This window comes from Bidens hawaiensis, unplaced genomic scaffold, assembly GCF_021521415.1.
Source record: "Bidens hawaiensis isolate Kalapana, Puna unplaced genomic scaffold, B.hawaiensis_p1.1 tig00042373_1, whole genome shotgun sequence".
Taxonomy (NCBI): Eukaryota; Viridiplantae; Streptophyta; class Magnoliopsida; order Asterales; family Asteraceae; genus Bidens; species Bidens hawaiensis.
In genome coordinates, this window is record NW_027505779.1 from 32,293 (window position 1) to 51,913 (window position 19,621).

Here is a 19,621-nt window from a genome sequence, read left to right on the forward strand (position 1 = left end):
TTTGGACACGTAGACAAGTCCTTAGGATATAAAAAAGAAAATATTATTTGAGCTTACATTCATGTACTTATATTGTTTTCTATATTTGGATATTGTGTGTATTCTTTCAATAAAATAATTAATTAGATAATGTCACATTTTATATATGATAGTATCTTCGAGCTGTGAGCAATCGGATCACAGCCTGGCATTTCCACCTTATGTTGGGGTATGACAAAAGATCAGAGTTAGAAGGAAATTATCCCTAAATGACATGGAATACTCATGGCTACAACAACTCTTGGTGGGAATGAAACTTGGCCCGAGATCACCGCTAGAAGGGAACATACGCAGCAGGTAGGCAGTGATTTTGGACCAGGCAACATACCAATCAAATAATACATTGTAAAACATATGAGATCATTAGAATAGAAAAAGAAAAACAGAACAAATAGATACTGAAAAGAAAATGGTGAAGAACAATGAAACTCGGTGCCTATTTACACTCCTAAAAAAATTAACTAAATGCGGTAGATAACAGTTGGATGCAATGCATAAAAAGCACCAATAAGAGGACGACACATGACGTAGAAGCAAGGAAGTTAAATGGGCCGCCATGCAGAAGCATTTACAAAACACCTGGAGTAATTAAATGACTGTGCCATGTGTGCGATGACATCATAACAACTAATTGTCAGACAAATAGTCAAAAGCTACCTCCATAAATACCCTCAGAAACAACCTCCATAGCTAAATGACAAAAGTAAAACCACAAAATCTTAAAAATAAAAGTCCAATATTCCACCCGCAGACACGAACCGCGGAAGAAACAATGACCTGGGGGGCATATGGAAGTAGGATACCAAATAATCCACATAGCACGATAAATCCTTTGCATACGCGGAAGATCTACCTCATAGAAGATATACTATCCATGGAGGAGATACTACCAAGGCAGAGATGACCATCCGTATGCGAAATAGCTTCCGTGTATAGAAACATATCCTCCGCAGAAGAAATACTTAATACTTAGCAACCCAAAGAGTTCAATGGAAGATACGTTATGCTAAAAGGGCAGGACATCATGTAATAGGGAAGGGAAAGACCAATTACAGGTCAATCCCTATAATGTCCACCACGGCACGATGGACCAATTAGAAGAGGCCAGCGTTGTACCTTCCTGCAACAATGATCTCCATACGCCAGCTTTTTAGCCAATAAGAAATCATTATCATGCTCAGTTGTAAGATTAGAAGGTTCTATTGAGTGGGACAACTGGCCCAATCCTTCTCCTTCCCTTCGGCTATAAATACTAGAAGAGAATCAATGGTAAAGGGATCCACAACCTAATTCTCTCTAGGATTTCACTCATCTCTTACCATATTGATTCTCACGCTAGAGGGTAGTTTTGAAAAGACCCCCTGTTCCCCTTCTCATAACGAGCTCACGGTGTTTGATTTTGCAGGTCAGGGCTGTCGAAGCTCTTAACGGTTTTAGTGTTTTCCGCCTGAGAATATTAATCTAAGCCTACTAAGGGTTAGATCGATATTTAACTCTCATCGGTCGTGATATTACGTTAAGCCTACTAAGGGCTAACTTAGTGTTTCTTCACATCAGAACCGTAATTCCACCACTCATTCTTCTCCACTATTGCCTGATACGATGGCAGAACCTTAGCCGCCACCGCCACCACTGGAACTCGCCGGAAACAGTGCTGGAGTCGATTGCTACCACTGCCGTTGTTGATATGGAAGTATCCATCGACCTTCCTCGCCATTGTCACCAGTGACCCCAGAACTCTTTATCCTTCTAATGTCGCTGCTTGTCTTAATTGCAATGGTTTGTAAGTGGCCGAAATCTAATATAGGAAGCCAATATGGTGCCCCTTCCAGAGACACGGCAGCAGTTCCTTTGCCATAAAAGATGAGAGTATCGCCGAAGACATGGAAGAATGGAGGTATGCATTACGGTGGCATTTTTCATTTTGGTCTTTTAATTCTATTAAAGGCAATTTTGTCATATGTGAAATTTTAGTAAAAATGGGGAAATATGCGATTCAAAGTTTGGTTGGGTAAATATGCATTTAAACATGGTTTAAAGGGACACACGAGACTATCATGGCCCATTCTTCATTAATACGTGGTTGATTTGGATAATTATTGTTTGCTAAATCGGTAGTATTTGGATCATTCGAATTGTACAATGGGTCACTCCAATAAAACTAGCTAACTTAGGTAGTGCTTGGTATGAAGTAATGATAGGTGGAATGGAATGAATCATTCCAAATGAATGAAATAAAACAAGTTTGGTTGTCATTCATCAATGGAATCAATCATTCCTAAGGAATACAATTCCTTCTTTATATAGCATTTTTGATTCCTTAGTAGAAGTTTGTTTTTCTTTCATTTCTTCAAGGAATGGAATGAAAAATAAACAACAATTATTATTATTATTATATCGTATCATGTTATTACCGTTCCATTAATGATAAAAATATTATGTGTGTATAATTTACTATTTAATAAAAATGTTAACAAAGTTATGATTCATTTCATTTCTTTGTCCATTCCATTCCCTTGTCCATTCCATTCCCCCGTTCGTTCCATTACCCTATACCAAACAGACCCTTAGAATGAATTCAAATGAGCTAGCATCACCCATCACCACTAGCTACCAGAGATAAAGAAAAATAAATACAGTAGGTGAGCCCTTTAATACTTTGTTCCTAAACGGACTTATTTTAACAATATTTGATACACAAGAAACACACAAGAACAACACATACAAATATATATGAAACTGCCAGGCCACCAGGATGATTTAACCATCACATTTATTAGGGAATACCAGTTGGGTGTTATCTACCCTAATGCCATAATATTTCACTAACAAAATATACTATACTATTAAAACAATAACTATTTTCCATAAATAACATTTATTCTTAAAATTTCTTACTAATAAAATAATTCAAAATTAAATTAAATTACATTCAACTTAATCACATTTAATATATAATTTAATATAAATTAAAAACTATCAGGTTTTTTTTTCAAAGTTTCATGGTAGTTAATTTTATTTTGGTTTCATTTCGGTTTTTGCTTTTTGTTCGGTTTTAGTTTTTGTTCGGTTTTAGTTTTTATAAATCTGTTTTGTTTTAGTTTCGTTTTAGACGGGTTTAACTTTATTCATTTTTTGTTTCGGTTTTTACAATTTTTGTTTTTGGTTCGGTTTCAGATTTATCGATTTTAGTTTTTCAGTTTCATTTCGGTTTTGTTTTAGTTTTATTGGTATTTGGTTTTATTTAGGTTTTCGGATTTAGTTTTGTTTTAGTTTTTTTTTAATTTAGTTTCGTTTCACTTTTTATTTAGTTTGTTTGGTGTTTGGTTTTAGTAGCTATTGAAAAATGAAATAATATGGAATTTTCTCAAATTAAGTGAAAGGTTCACATGGGTTTCAACTTTTAAGTATTTTGAAGCTTTATATTTTTTTGAATCTTCACAACCACTAATAATGAATTCGCATATGGTAGAAAGGATTTCAAAATCTAAGAACACTGTATGTGTTAACCTTCATTTTCTTCTTAACTACAAGCGTGTTATTTTTTCTTTTGTGAAAATGAGTCATTTAAAAGAGTATCGGTTTAGTTCGGGTTAACGAGTCAATATAAAAAGGCATCGATTTCATTCTGGTTTCAATGGGTCTTTTTAAAATCGCATCGGTTTGGTTATGGTCATACCGGGTTAATTTAAAAGATATCGATTTCGTTCGTGTTTAAATGAGTCATTCTAGAAGCGTAACAATTTGATTCTGGTCAAAACATGTCATTTTAAAAAGGTTTAGATTTGGTTCTGGTTCTTAAATGAGGTTTGAATGTGCTTCAGTTTATGAGGGAGCAGGACTTTTCACATGAAATGTAAAACTAGTTTTCGTAGTCAGTTAGTCACTATGTTTGTTAGATTGGTATATGAATGTTTATGTCGTCAACTATGTTCCCGATCCATGAATAAAAGAAGCCCGAATCATACTTGGATGCTTATCGAGAATCTTTCCTGGATGCTTGTATTATGATTTGCTTGCTTTCTAAAATAATGTTAGTGAAGTTTGTTTGCTTGTTTTACATTAATATTAGTTTTTAAAGTTTATGAAGTTTATGTTTTAAAGTTTTAAATTTTCTTCGTAAACATTCTACTATATAAAGTCATTTTTTGTAAGTTTATGTATATAAGTACTCTGTTGCGTATCAATATGAATTGCAATTAAAAATCATGTTGTTTCAAAAAATATATTAAAAAATAATTTATCGTTTGAAATTGTATATATATTTACTTAACGATTTCTATATTTTCACCTGTGTCGTGCACGGGTCAATAACCTAGTTGATTATAAAGGAAACAAAAAGGTTTATTGAAAAAATACAATAATTTATTTTTGAATTATTTTAATATCAAGAAATTCTTAGAAGGCCTTAGTATATATGGAAATAATAGAGACTGACCAATAAGAAGAAGTCATTTGTTTAAAAAGTCTATTGATTTAATAGTATAGGTAGATTAAGCACTTAATGTCAATATTAATGGAGATCCGTTTTTTTTTCAAAATCATAACAAACTGGATTTTAGAAATCTCTCTATCAAATAGTGTTTGACATGGATAATCAATTTAGGTTTCTCGAATCGTCACCAACAAACAACCCTAAATCGATTTGGGGTTTAAAATAGCCAACTTCTCAAACTTGGATTCAACTTTCGTTCCAATTTCTTCCGACTGTTAACACGAATTGTCGCTCTATACTATTACAAATCAAATCCATTTCAGGTATGAACTCTAATCGATGAATATTAAGCATTCCTATAATTTCTTAGTAATATAATAATTCAAAAATAAGTAAATACTAAATTACCAAAACATATATCTTTAAATATTAAATTATGACCATTGAGGATGCCTTGATTTAAGGAAATAGTTAATATGAGAATATCATTTGAAGAAGTTTGACCATTATTTATTTTGCCAACTATTTTACTTGGTAGTCAAATGTTTTAATGTCCATATTAATTGGGATCATTCGGTTTCAATTCTTCAAAGACACACACACACACACACACACACACACATATATATATATATATATATATATATATATATATATATATATATATATATATATATATAACTCACCAGCCATCTACCTCAAGTAAAGTTAACTCTAATTTCAATATGGCCACTCAAAATCCAATAGATTCTACAGTTGTTGTTCTCCCTTTAGTATTAAGATTGTGAATATTGTCTCTATTGTTTGTTAATCTAAGTTTTACTTTATTTAGGGTTTTAATCGGTTGATTGTGTTTCGCACAAGATTTTGATTCCTATCTTTGTGTTCACTGTTTGACCATCATGGTAACGTTTGATTTTTATTCGTTTATTAATGTTCTCTGTCTAAATATTTGATTTTTAGGGTTTTAGAATTTATTTACAAGAGTGTTAAAACTCTTCTTTGCTTTGTATTAATTATTTCTGGTTTTTGCAAGCCTATTGTTCCTGCAAGGTACAATCTTATTCCTCTTTGGTATTGTTTGTGAATTTAAAGATTGAGTGCACGTTTATTGTTTGTGAAATTAATGATTGAGTGCAAGTTTATTTAGTCATACTAAAAGTATCAAATTCCCTACCAAAATACTTTGATAGTATTTACCAAAATAACACTTTTAGACAAAATGCTCTATTTTAATGTATTAACACTGTTTGACCTTGAAAAATCGAATAATCATAAAACAATTAAATTTGTTTGTTATTGATTTTTAAAGTAAACATTCATGGTACAATAAAATGGAATTTAGTTATTTTATAAATATGAAAATGTATAAACACAGAGTAAGATATATAAAGTTTGTTGAGAACTAAAATAATATTGAACATTGATCAAGTTTTATTATTATGAAGCAAAACCTTTTTGTTAGTCATTTAATCATTGTTATTTATTTTAGATATTCTAACAACCGGATATAATTTAGGACTTGCAATTGTGGCGGCAGTCGGAAGTACTAGGCCATATATGAAGGCAACTATACCATTTTAGGTTTCATATTTTTTATGCATTTCTAAGTGTTTATACATTTTGTTTTGAAGATAAGGGGTTTACAACATTCTCATATATCTAAATTAAATTTTAATAGTGAATTTTATTATGCTGACCAATAATTATTAATTTGACCTATAGTTATACTTTCTATATATGTGAAGCTCTTTGAATTTAAGCTTTTGCATTTTATTTTGACCAATAATTATATTTTAAATAAAACTTTAATTACATAATATTTTTTTATAAAAAATTAGACTTTCTATATACGAGACTATGCAAATCCGTTTAAACTTAAGTTTTTTCAAATCATTTTGAAACTGTTAAATATGTATTTTTACACATATTAGTAAATTTCATTTTCATATTGTGTTGTTTTGGATTATCATCATGTTCATGTTCTTAAATGTCAAAATGATGCCATCACCTCATGATGCAAAACCTAAAATCAATGGTTAATATTCGGGTTTTGTACTCTCTATGGTTTACTAAAGCAATTGCAAAACGTACTCTACATTGTTATATTCATATTGCTTTACTTTCAATATGTCTTTTTAACTTTTTTTAAAATGATTTTTAAAAATAATTTATTTTTTTTCAAAAGAGGCTAGAATGTATTTTTTTTAATATATATATGGATGTAAACACATAATTGTTAACCGTTTTTTTATTCAAACAATTTTTTAAACAATTTATATATTTTCCTTATTTACCAAAATCAAATACTTATTTTGTATTAATTATATTTAATTAGGTTTTGACCTTTCCTTATGATAGGTATTCAAGTTGTTTGTATTAGTTCATATTTGTTTTAAGTAGTTAGTGAGTAACATTCATTCACTTTTATTTTTCCTCTCTAAATAATTACTTTGTAATTTTGACATAAAGAATGCTTGTTTGCTTCGTTTATTCTCGCAGGTTGTGATATGGGTTGTGAGTACAGACTGTGTGTGTGTGTGTTTTTTTTTAATTCAATTAAGTATTGTATTCTAATATATGATGCTTTGGTAAATTTTAGTAATGATTTCATAAATCTTATATCCAACCAAATATGAATTCGTACTCTTTTAGTTTATTGAGTGCTCATAACAAAAACATAAAAATGATGGCGTGTCAATTCTTTTATTTTTTCCGAGACATATATATATATATATATATTAAAAAAATACATTCTAGCCTCTTCCTATTGGTTCAATTTTCTATTTCCTTAAATAACAAGCCATTATAGAATTTTCTTATCAATAAAATAATTCAATAAGAAAATAAATATTTAACATTAAATTTAATGCATTTTAGTAATGTTTTAATTACATGTTTTTAAACCTACATTGAATACATTAAAATATGTTGTGTAACCCTAATTATTTTCAAGAGATGGTCATACTTGTACCTTTGTTGTTTTAAATTTTATATGTTTATTGGATGATTTCTATATATCCACCCGTGACGGCCACGGGTCAATTTGATTCACTTTAAAAAAAAAATATTCTGGCCAATTTTGCAAATCTAGATATTATCAAACAATGAAAGGTATCGAAATCAAAATGGATAACGTTATGCCATATTTAACACATTTCATATTAACCTATTATTGATCAAATAAGTAATAATTTTTTATTCTATTTTTGAGTGTTTGCGTTTATTTGATTTTAACATAGTCTTAACAATGATATATGTTTTCATATATTTTATATTTTTCTCACCATTCCGTCATCCCAAAGTATCTATGTATTCCAAGTCTTTATCCTCTTTACATCAAGGTTTGTAATTTCATATTTTATTACTTTTTAAGTTACCCTCACTATAAGTTGTTTATAGCATGATCTGAATACCATTTATGCATTATCAACCTGACACACTTGTTATTATGAAGAATGGCCAAAAGTCAAATTAAGGTTAGTGGGTTCGCCGAACCTATTCTTTAAACGAATATAATATTCTAGCGTTTCTTGTGGTGTTAATTTTATTATGCTCTGTTGTGATTGTGAAACATTTTTGTAAAGGAAAGAATGATACAACAATTAGAGACGTACAAATATAGCTATATATGATCTTTCATGATAAAAAAAACATTTTAATTTATGATTCTCTCCCTCTCTCTCTCTCTCTCTCTCTATATATATATATATATATATATTATTTATTAATCATAATCTATTATTTTACAGTTAAACAAATTTTATAAGAGCATCGGTCTTCATTTTAAGGCTATGTCATCCTAATGTACTACTATATTGGTGCATCAACTATTTGTTTTAGGTCAAGCAAGACATGGATGCATCAACATTGTCTATAAGGAAGTATTTGGTGGTTTATGAAGTTTATGTTATAAAGTTTTAAATTTTGTTTGTAAACATTCTACTATGTAAGTTCATTTTTTGTGAGCTCATGTTTTGCAGTACTTTCTTCCTGTATAAATATCAATTGCAGTTTTATATCATAGTGACATCTCAAAAAACATATTAAAAAATATCTTGTCATTTGAAATTATATGTGTGTACTTGACAACTTCTATATTTCCACCCGTGTCGTACACGGGTCAACCTAGTAAACCATATACAAACTTATATTGTTACCCATATACTAATAAATACTAAGTCTAGATTAATTGTGCAATCTAATAATGGCATCATGTTCTAACATAATGAAGTACCGTAAACAGTGACTATAAACAGGGATCAAAGAAGCTTCGATCATAATAGGTAATAAGAAATGTGCAAATATACGCCAGATTATTTTCATTGCTATAATTAACAATATCAATTGCAGGTGCAAAATTAACTCTCCATCTTATATGTTTATCACTTCTAATTATTTTGTAAAGTGTTAAATCATGTATAGCTAAACTTATCACTTACAAACTATATAGATGAAACATGAAAGAAAAAACTTGGTAAGAAAGTGATAAGTATGTTAATAGAAGGATTCATGCATAATCAACAAGAAAAAAAACACAAATTACTAAAATTAAGAGAACCAAGATAAGAAACTTGTTTAGGATCGCTGCAAGGTGTCTTTTTGATTATGCATTAAAATGCACGAGTATTGATCTTCTTGAGGAATTTTGATGGGGCCGCGTGGGGTAATGGATATTCACTTGAGCCAAAGGATTTGTAAAGCACAAAAAGAAGCTAGAATGATTATAAAGGTAAGACCTAATGTCAGTAATATGGTTTCACTCTAATACTAATACTAAGATGAGTCGTATCTTAAGCATATTCCACGTAAGTCAACTATCTAGAAACAGTGTTAGATATCCTAGTCCATTACGATCACTCCTGTGTGTATACAAAGGCTCCTCTGTGTTCCTAAAAGAAGAAAACCACCCAATTAATTAATCACCCATCATTATCAAGGAAACCCATTATTTATTAATCACACTTTTAAGAAACATGCTTAGCAAGTTTTTATGAAAGGATCAAATAAACTTGTTTATTTCATTGTGATTACATGGATATATACTAAAAACTCTAGCCCATAATACAGGCAGAGATTACAACAAATATGGAAAATAATAACTAGGAGATACTATCTAAAATTAGTACAATATTCAAAATACTTTTATCGTATCGGCTGGAAACTGGGTGGATCACTAATATGCCCCCACAAGATGGACGATCGGGAGATGAGACCAATATTGGAGAAAAGGTTATGGAAGCGCGGTTTTAGTAGTGGTTTGGTGAGGGCATTGGCAAGCTGGTCATCACCAGAGATGTGAGTAACGCGTATAGTACCTTGTTGAACTTTCTCATGTACAAGGTGCTTCATTCGCGAGTGGAAAACCGGGTTTGCCAAGTAATGTGTGGCACTTAAATTGTCGCAGTAGATTGTGGGCGTAACAGTAGATTTAAAACCAAGTTCGGATAAAAAGGATATTAACCATTGTACTTCTGTTGTAGTCAATGCAATAGCCCGAAACTCGGCTTCGGTAGATGATCGTGCTACAGTTGGTTGTCGCTTGGAGTTCCATGCAACCGGGTTTGACCCGAGATAAACTAGATAGCCGGTTGTACTTCTATAAGTGGATTTATCACTAGCCCAATCCGCATCAGTAAACACATGGAGATGCAAAGGGGTGTTGTTTTTAAGAGTAACCCGTGGTGAAAAGTACAATGAAGGTAGCGAAGCAATCTCTTAAGAGCCGCCCAATGTAAGTTGGTGGGATGATGCATAAATTGGGAAAGCTTGTTGACCGCGAATGCCACATCGGGTCGTGTGAGAGATAGGTATTGTAAGGCGCCAACAAAAGCGCGGTATTGGGTGGGAGATGATAGAGGTGTACCATCAGTTAAGGTAAGACGATCCGAGAAGGACATTGGTGTGGTGGCCGGTTTGCCATCACTCATGTTGGCTCAATTTAAAAAATCGAGAATGTATTTTGATTGAGAGAGGAAAAGACCATTGTTGTGGGGAATGACTTCGACTCCTAGAAAATAGGAGAGAGAGCCAAGTCTTTGAGAGAGAAACGGGAGGTGAAAAATTGTATGAAGGAGTTGATAAGAGAAGAATTTAGGCCGGTAACGATAATGTCATCAACATAGACAAGGAGATAAATGGGGGATTTAGTGATGTGATTGACGAACAAAGAAGGATCGGAAATGGTTGGTTGGAAGCCAACCGAGAGAAGATACGATTTCAATTCATCATACCATGCCCGAGATGCTTGGCGAAGGCCATAAATGGACTTATTTAATTTACAAACATGGGTTGGAAGAGAGGGATCGGCGAAGCCAGGAGGTTGGGCCATGAACACATCCTCGTTTAACGAGCCTTGTAGAAAGGCATTATTGATATCAAGTTAACGGAGACTCCAGTTTTGAGAGGTTGCTAGAGATAGAATAAGTCGGAGTGTGGCGGGTTTAATGATCGGGCTAAAAGTTTCAACGTAATCCAAACCGGGACGTTGACGGAAACCTTTTGCCACTAAGCCTTTAAGCGGTCTATAGTGCCATCAGGTTTAAATTTCATTCAGAAAACCCATTTGCAACCAACAAGATTTGGTGCAGATTCGGGTGGAACTAGAGACCAAGTTGTGTTGCGTTGTAAGGCATCAAATTCGTCTTGCATTGCCTTACGCCAAAGTGGACTTTTGAGGGCTTGAGTTATTGTAGAGGGCTCAATAGGGGGGGGGGGGGGGGGTAGATGTAGCATTGTAGAGAACAAAGTTTTCATTGTGATATTTTGGGTTTGGTTTACGGATACGCAGGGGGGGGGGGTAGATAGGGTTATCATTATTTATGGGAGATAGAGGGGGGATATGGTCAGAGGGTGTGGGTGAGTTTAATGTATTGGAGGAGGATGGCGAAGAAATAGAAGAGGAGTCTGTTGGAGTATGAGAGAGAGGTGAGTTGGGAATTGAGGCGGCCGAGTTTGGTGGTTGGTTTGTGGTAGGAGATGGGCCGAGAGAGTTGAGGTTATTTGAGGAGTGGGCTGTGGTAGTTTATTGAGTGGGGAGTTGGGTTGTTCCATATGTAGTGTATGTGGAGAATTGTTAGGGGAAGGCATGTTGGGTTGTTCATGCATGGATGTAGTAGGTAGAGTCTGTGATGGTGTTTGAGTAGGGGTGGATGAGGGATAAATGTGGATGGTAAAGGGTAACCAAGTGTCTGGGTTAGGAGATGGAGGAGTTGTGGAATTGGAGAGTGCTTCGTAAGGAAAATAAGTTTCAACAAAGTGTACGTGTCGGGAGACGTATACTTTATTGGTTTGAGGATCAAGGAGGTAGTAAGCACTTTGAGTGGACGAATAGACTACAAAAATACATGGTTTAGATTTTGGTTGAAGTTTGTGTGATGAATATGGTCGTAGCCAAGGGTAAATAGACAACCAAAACTACAAAGCTTTTCGTAGTTGGGTAATTGATGAAATAAACAAAGAAACGGGGAGTCATTTTTTAGTATGGAAGTTGGTAGTCGATTTATTAGGTAGGTAGCGATGGTGAAGGCAAAGGGCCAAAATTTTAGGGGCATTTTGGCATGAGATAAAAGTGTTAGACCCGTTTCAACAATGTGTCGATGTCTGCGTTTGGCATAACCGTTGTGTTCGGGTGTGTGGGGTGGAGAGGTGAAGTGTGACATGCCACATGAAGCGAGATGTGATACAAGCTTGACATATTCGCCCCCATTGTCAGAAAATAATTGCTTGATTTTACATTGAAAATAGTTTTCGACAAGTTGTTGGAAGTCGATAAATGTGGCTAGTGAGTCGGATTTCTATTTAGTGGATAAATCCATGTATATTTAGTATAATGGTCAACAAAAATAATATAATATTTACAACCATCATAAGAAAGGACGGGGGATGACCATACGTCTGAAAATAAGATTTGTAACGGTGCATGAGAAGTAATTGATGACACATGAAAAGGAAGCTTATGGCTTTTGTTAACGCAACACGAATTACATGATTCATTAAAAGAAGAAATGGAGGAAACAAGAGAGGATAAATGTTGCAAAACTTGTTTGTGCGGGTGACCAAGTCTATGATGCCAGAAAGATGATTTATTTTGTTGAACAGAAAAAACAAGTGGGGGGGGGGGGGGATTTCGGACGAAGCTCGTAAATCCCATGTTTAGCTGTTCCTCGAAGGAGAGGAGATAGGAGTTGCAGACCTTGATAACAAAATTATAAGAAAAGAATTGAATTAGTATGTTGTTATCAACACATAAGCGAGATATAGATATGATATTGCGAGATATGGATGGAACATATAAAACATTTTGTAAAACGAAGGAAACATTGTCAAAATGAAGAGTTAAAGAGCCAACATGAGTAATGTCAAGGGACGAACCGTCACCGACGACTAGTTCTTGGGTACCGTTATATGGGGCATGTAAAGACAACGCGGAGAGGTCATTCGTGATATGGTGAGAGGCACCACTATCAAAGAGCCATGGGCGAGTATCATTAGTTCTTGTGCCGGGAACTTTCATCATGTTTGCTTGTGGGGTGGTTGGGTGGGTATCTTTGGTTAAAGGAAGCAATTTGATGTGTGGGTATAACTTTTTGAAGGCAAAACAAGAAGTAAGTGAGTGGCCCTTGGTGAAACAGAATTGACATTTCCCAAGAAAGGGACGGTTTGTTGCAATTGACGGACTTGCGACTGGAGTTGACATGAGATGAAGGTGGAAGGTGGGAGCGAGCAGCTTCGAAAAAATCACCGGTGTGGAGTTTTGGTAGTGGCGGCAGTTTTGTGGGGGAACGGTTAAGAATTCCTTACTGGCTGTGATACCATATGAAAGGATCAAATCAACTTGTTTATTTCATTGTGATTACATGGATATATACTAAAAACTCTGGCCCATAATACAGGCAGAGATTACAATAAATATGAAAAATAATAACTAGGAGATACTATCTAAAATTAGTACAATATTCAAAATACATTTATCGTATCGGCGGGAACCGGGTGGATCACTGATAGTTTTGATTATATAATCACTATCAAGATAACTAATAATAATCCTGTAAAGTTAGAAACGAGCACTTCACCAAAGAACAATTAACAATTGATCAAGCGGTAGTCCACTAAGTTTCTTTATGGAAGGTAGTGAGTTTGAGTCTCGCTAAAACATTTACATTTTTTTCCGGTTGATCTAGGAGGTTTTCCGAGCTGTGGGTTTCCATGGGCCAGATCAGCACGCAGGGTTTTCGGACGAAGATATGATCCCAAAAGAAGTCAACGCACGGTGGCGGATCCACGCTGTTTCCTCAGTGGGGGTAAACGAACTATCATAACGGGTAAATATTGGACCGGTTAAAAAGGATAAAAATGGATCGATCAAAGTGAGCCAAGTAATGATATTTATTTGATTAAATATGATAATACTAACACCTAAACCCAAAAACCTACTATACCTAAATTTAACAAACCAACGTAAAGGGCAACAAGAAGTAATTGAACATTCACCAACCTTTTAAGCTTATATATTGTAAGTAACTAATTATCATTAAACTAGAAAATCAGCAAGTGTAATTCTTAAATTTTAAAAGAAAAAGATACTAGTGGCAAATATCTTCCTTCAATTTTTAAAAAAAATTGGGAATTGTACATTAGAAAATAGCATAGGTAAATAATGAATGGAAGGGAATAACTAGAAAAACCAGTTGCTTTCCTATCATTCAAATAATGGCATTTAAATACATAACAATTGTTAATGAATAATCCATTTTATCAAGGTTTCCAGTTTGTGGGTTTTTATTGGGCTAAAACTAGACTTCTAAAGGGGGGCTGAGTGAATTTTCTATTAGGGTGGATTGAATTAGTCAACCATTTTAACCTTCTCCACGGGAAGGGGGGGGGGGGGGTTAAGCATAAATCAATCCGCCATTGTCAACGCATTTGATCATCCTCCCACCGTCCGGAATATTCCAAAATCCCCATGGCATGCAAAAGCCTAACTGTATGAATAATATCACGCATATTGATATTCATTCTATTAATTGTTAGTTCTCTCATCTATCTGACAATCCCAATTCGACTTACGTCAAGTGTCTGCAAGGAGTCCAGAAATAATGGAACTTCTCAAATACCACTAGAGGTTAAGCATCTTAGTTTGTTGGGTTATTGCGTTGCAGAAGATGAGAAACTCTTGGTTTATAAGTATATATGCTTGTGTAATGGGACTTTACCACGTAATAATGGGAAACTGTTTGTTGACCCGACCACAAACATTTTGTGCTATTTTGTTGTTCCACTAAGGTATGCTTATGGCTGTTGTGATACATTTGATACTGTTATATATAAGTCATAAGTGTATAGTTTCATACTTGTTTCTACTAGCATCATATAATAGGGACTTGAAGTTGGTCAAAGGTCAAATATGTCAGCTAATGTGACTTGGTCTGCAAGGGTCCAAAAATAGTGGAGGATCAAAACAAATTAGGGATATGGAGATCATGGAGTTAATGTTTACGTGGGTTGTCATTTAGTTTTTCTATTTCCTATTTAAAGCATAGTTGTAGGTTGCTTTTGTCAAGTACTTTACATTTTGATTTCCATTTCGTAGTTGTAATCGTTTTCAGTTCATTAATACAAGAAAATTGTCCCAACCTTGTTTTGTTTACTGATCTTGATTACCTAACAATCTGGTAACAGAGCTTACAAGGTTTATGCCAAAATTCCCAAGATTCAACAAAATGGAAGTCACCACAAACACCTCAGCCCCAAAAGAAACCAACTCGATTTCCCTTCAAATTCCTACCCTAAACGCCAACAATTACACCACATGGTCCATCAAGATGGAAGCCGTAATGGATGCCCACGGGTTGTGGGATTTATTCGAACCGCAGGCCAGTACGGCCGTTGACGAGAAGAAAAACAAAATAGCATGAGCCTTCATCTTTCAAGCGATTCCCCGAAGACGTCTTGTTGCAGGTTGCAAAGAAGAAAACGATGAGTAAAATATGGGAGTCGTTGAAGACTCGTTATTTGGGTGCTGATAGAGTGCAGAAGGCACGTCTACACACACTCAGACGTGAATTCGACTCGATGAAGATGAAAGAGGGTGAAAGTATTGATAAATTCACCGGAAAGCTAAGTGGTATGGTGTCAAAATTCAGCAGTCTAGGCGAGACTCTGGAAGAAGGCGTGCTTGTAAGAAAGTTGTTTGATTCAGCCCCGGACAAGTATCTCCAACTGATTGCTTCCATAGAGCAATGTTCGGACGTCAATTCGATGTTGTTTGAGGAAGCAATTGGGCGGTTGAAGGCGTATGAAGATAGGCTGAATCAAAGAAAGAAAAACACATCGAGTGATAACAGTTTGTTATTTACTCGAAATGAAAACCAACGGTCTCAAAAGGGAACCAGGAGATGGTTTTCAAGTGGTGGACGTGGTCGTTGCTCGTACCAAGATAGGGGTGGCCGGAGTGGGCCACAAGGAAGAGGCTCATACCGTGGTAGGGGAGGTCACTGGAGTGGTGGTCCGAACCGTGAGTCAAGTCAAAAACCGCGTGACAAGAAACATATCACGTGTTTTAATTGTAGCGAGCAAGGTCACTTTGCATCTGAATGCAAGAAAGAAAAGAAAGTCGAGGCGAATCTGTTAGAGAGAAAGGAGGATGAACCTGGTCTTTGGCTGGTTGTTCATCATAAACAGTCAAATTCCATGGTTATGTTGAATGAAGAAGAGGTATTTCCCGATACGTTTGAAGGTTCAAGCACAACTTTCGTGATACATGGTACCTTGACAATGGGGCCCGTAATCATATGTCTGGAGGTAAAGAATTCTTTGCTGAACTAGATGACAAGATAACGGGTCAAGTTAGTTTTGGAGACGAGTCGAAGGTCCAAATCAAAGGTAAAGGTACTGTTCTATTTGAAAGCAAAGATGGGAACCAGTTGATGATTCCTGATGTTTATTACATACCTGCGCTCCATAGCAACATTATTAGTTTGGGCCAAATGACCGAAGACTGATATGAGGTTCGAATAAAACATGAGTACTTATGGGTGCTAGATGGGGATGGGAGGCTTGTGACTAAAGTGCAGCGGTCTAAGAACCGACTGTACAAAATTGTTCTTAAAACAATTCAGCCTGTGTGCTTGGCCATGAAGATGGATGATGAGGCATGGGTTTGGCATGCAAGAGTGGGGCACGCGAATTTCGGTATACTCAATACAATGGTTAAGAAAGGGTTGGTCAAAGGAATGCCAAACATAACATATCCAACACAGATATGTGATGGGTGTATGATAGCAAAACAAATTAGGGAGCCATTCCCTAGTGAAACACAATGGAGAGCCAGCAAGCCTCTTGAGCTCGTCCATGCAGATCTATGTGGCCCAATCACACCGAAAACAAAGGGAGGTAACCAGTATTTTTTGCTAATTGTTGATGATTTTTGCCGATACCTGTGGATTTATGTTATAAAGTCGAAGGATGAGGCATTTGACTTATTCAAGAAATTCAAAAACCAAGCCGAAGGAGAAAGTATATATAAGGTTAAATTCTCGTGAATTTGATTAAAGTATATGTTGAGAACTGACAGGGGAGGCGAGTTTAATTCTCGTGAATTTGATTTATTTTGTGAACAGGAGGGGATTAATAGACAAAAGACGGCACCGTATTCCCCGCAACAGAATGGCGTAGTGGAACGTCGTAACCGTACGATTCTAGAAGTTATGAGGTCACTTCTGAAAACCATGGGGGTACCGGAGATACAATGGGGAGAGGCGGTCAGGCATGCCGTCTATATTCATAATCGAGTGATAAGAAAAGGGTTCAAAGGTAAAACACCGTTGATGTGTTGTAAAATACTCGTATTTTTCGCACGTTTTATCTACGTATTATATTATATTTTATATGTTTTAACTCGTTTTAGATTGGTTTTACGTACATTTATTAATCTTGTAGGTTTTGGGTAAAAGAAAGGTAAAAACCGGGACTTTTCGAGCATTCTATGAGCCTTTTACGCATACAAGTTCAAGACAAAGCTCAAGGCCCAACCCGTATGCATCATGGAGGCCCAAATACTATTATAATATTATAATATAAAGAATATAAAAACCCTAGAGCTGCTGGACAGCAGCCGAACAGCAGCAGCAGGAAGAAAAAAAGAAAAAAAGTTTTTTTGAAGGTTGTGGCGGCTAGGGAAGGAAGAAGACACAAGAACCAAGCCTCGGGATTGAATCCCCATCGTTTTTGACAGCAAGAGCAGCCCCGGAAACATCCATATCCTTACATCTTTTTTTCATTGTTCATACACTTTGATTTTCTTGTTTAATTGTTGATTTGTTTTGCAATTGATTGGGAGATTGAATTGTTATTGATTATTGTTGATCATTGGATGATTGTTAAGATGTTTGGTATGGGATTAATGATGTGTTTATTAATTGTTTGCTGCTGTCCAAAAATGATTCTCGGCTAAACTTGTTAGTTCTACCTAGGAATGATGATTCTTGTTAGTGTTTGATAGGTTTTATGGATTGTTTGATTGATAGACTTGAATTGTTGTTGTAAAGTTTGATTTAGACATGAAATAGGTTGTGTTTAAGGACTGGAAATTTTGGTGATTCATTGCATAAACCCCGTGTGTCGGTTGATTAGTTTTGTATTGATTGATCGGTGCATTGTTTGATTCTAGACTTGGTGTTTAGGGTTTGTTTGCGGTAGGTACCACCGTAGGGTTTTGTTGCATGATTAATTGGATTAAGTACAGCGGTTAAACACCTTTCTTGAGACCGAGAGGTGATAGGAAGTTAGGGTTGTCTCATTGCCTTTGCATGCTAGAATAAAGATTGCGCGAGAGCGAGTTCGTTTCTTGTCAGGTTTAGGTGTTTTGAGCAACTAGTTGATCTATTTTAGTTTAAGTTGAATTTTTCCTCTATCCTTGGTTGTGTAGTATTCATTGCCATTAGGGTCGAGTGTTGGTGAGACCGAGAGGTGATCCTTCATTAGAAAACGTTAGCAATTGTTTCCCGGTTTGGTCGTTTTAGCCGATTTTGAGTAGTTAGGGTTTGTTGTGTGAGACCGAGAGGTAATCCAGTAAGCCCGAGCGATCCTTAGTCGTGTCATCTTTAGGGACCGGTGTCTATATATCATTCAATCCATTAGCTTGTTAGACCTACAATTTGATTCAGACCTAGGTAGACGTTTTCTCCATCCTAAGTTAACATAGTTAGTTTTCCGTTAAGTTTTATATTTTTGGTAAGTTTTGTTAGTTAATCCAGTTAGTTCAGTTATGTTAAAAGAAATCAAAAATCAATATAATATTATTTTAAGGTAGGTCTTGTCTAGGGTTAGTGATCTTTAGCGTTCTAACGTGTCCATGTGTTCGATACTCGGACTTCCTAAGTTTATACTACTTGCGATCGGTACACTTGTCGGTTGTGTGTGGTTTTAGGATTTTCGTTTTAATATTAAAGCTTAGTTGTGAGGGTCATTATTATAGGGTTATTAGACACACATCAAGTTTTTGGCGCCGTTGCCGGGGACACGGTTTTAGGCGTTTTGAGAGCAATCCGAGTTAGGACTTACCTTTTGTGCTACTTGTAATTATTTTTGTTTTATTTTATTTCTTTGTTAGAATAGTTTAGATAATATTATTCCTAATTATAGTTCTATGCGACAGACTCGATCTCTAGGACCACCCAACACGGAAGCATTTACCGAGCCAGAGAGAGAGTTTCGTGAGAGATCTCGTCCCGTTTCACCCTCGTCCACTTCTTCATCCGTTGACCCTGACGATAGGGATAGGATCATGGGCGACATTCCACCGAGGAGGACAGTTGCGGACCGGGCCCAACCGGCCAATGCTGGCGCGAGATCCAGCATCGCACCACCCGTCATTTGAGTTGCGACGAACTGGCAGATCCCGTCGAACATTCTGAATACCATTGCTCATTCTGCTCAGTTTCACGGGTTGCTTCATGAGAACCCGCACTCTCATCTCACTCGCATCGTGCGTATTTGCGACACTTTCCATCTTGCGGGCGTTTCCGAAGACGCCGTTAAGCTCCGCGTCTTTCCGTTTTCTCTCGCTGATCAAGCGAGTCTGTGACTCGAGTCCCTCCCACAGGGCTCTATAGCTACTTGGGCTGCCATGCAGACCCAATTTCTTGA

General features: G+C 35.6%; 1 protein-coding gene across 1 annotated transcript; it reads left to right on the plus strand.

The window, feature by feature from the left end:
- Positions 1–15,451: 15,451 nt before the first annotated feature.
- Positions 15,452–16,300, plus strand: LOC143615267 (uncharacterized). The gene has a single exon (XM_077088432.1). The coding sequence runs from the start codon at positions 15,452–15,454 to the stop codon at positions 16,298–16,300; it is 849 nt and encodes a 282-aa protein (XP_076944547.1).
- Positions 16,301–19,621: the final 3,321 nt, after the last annotated feature.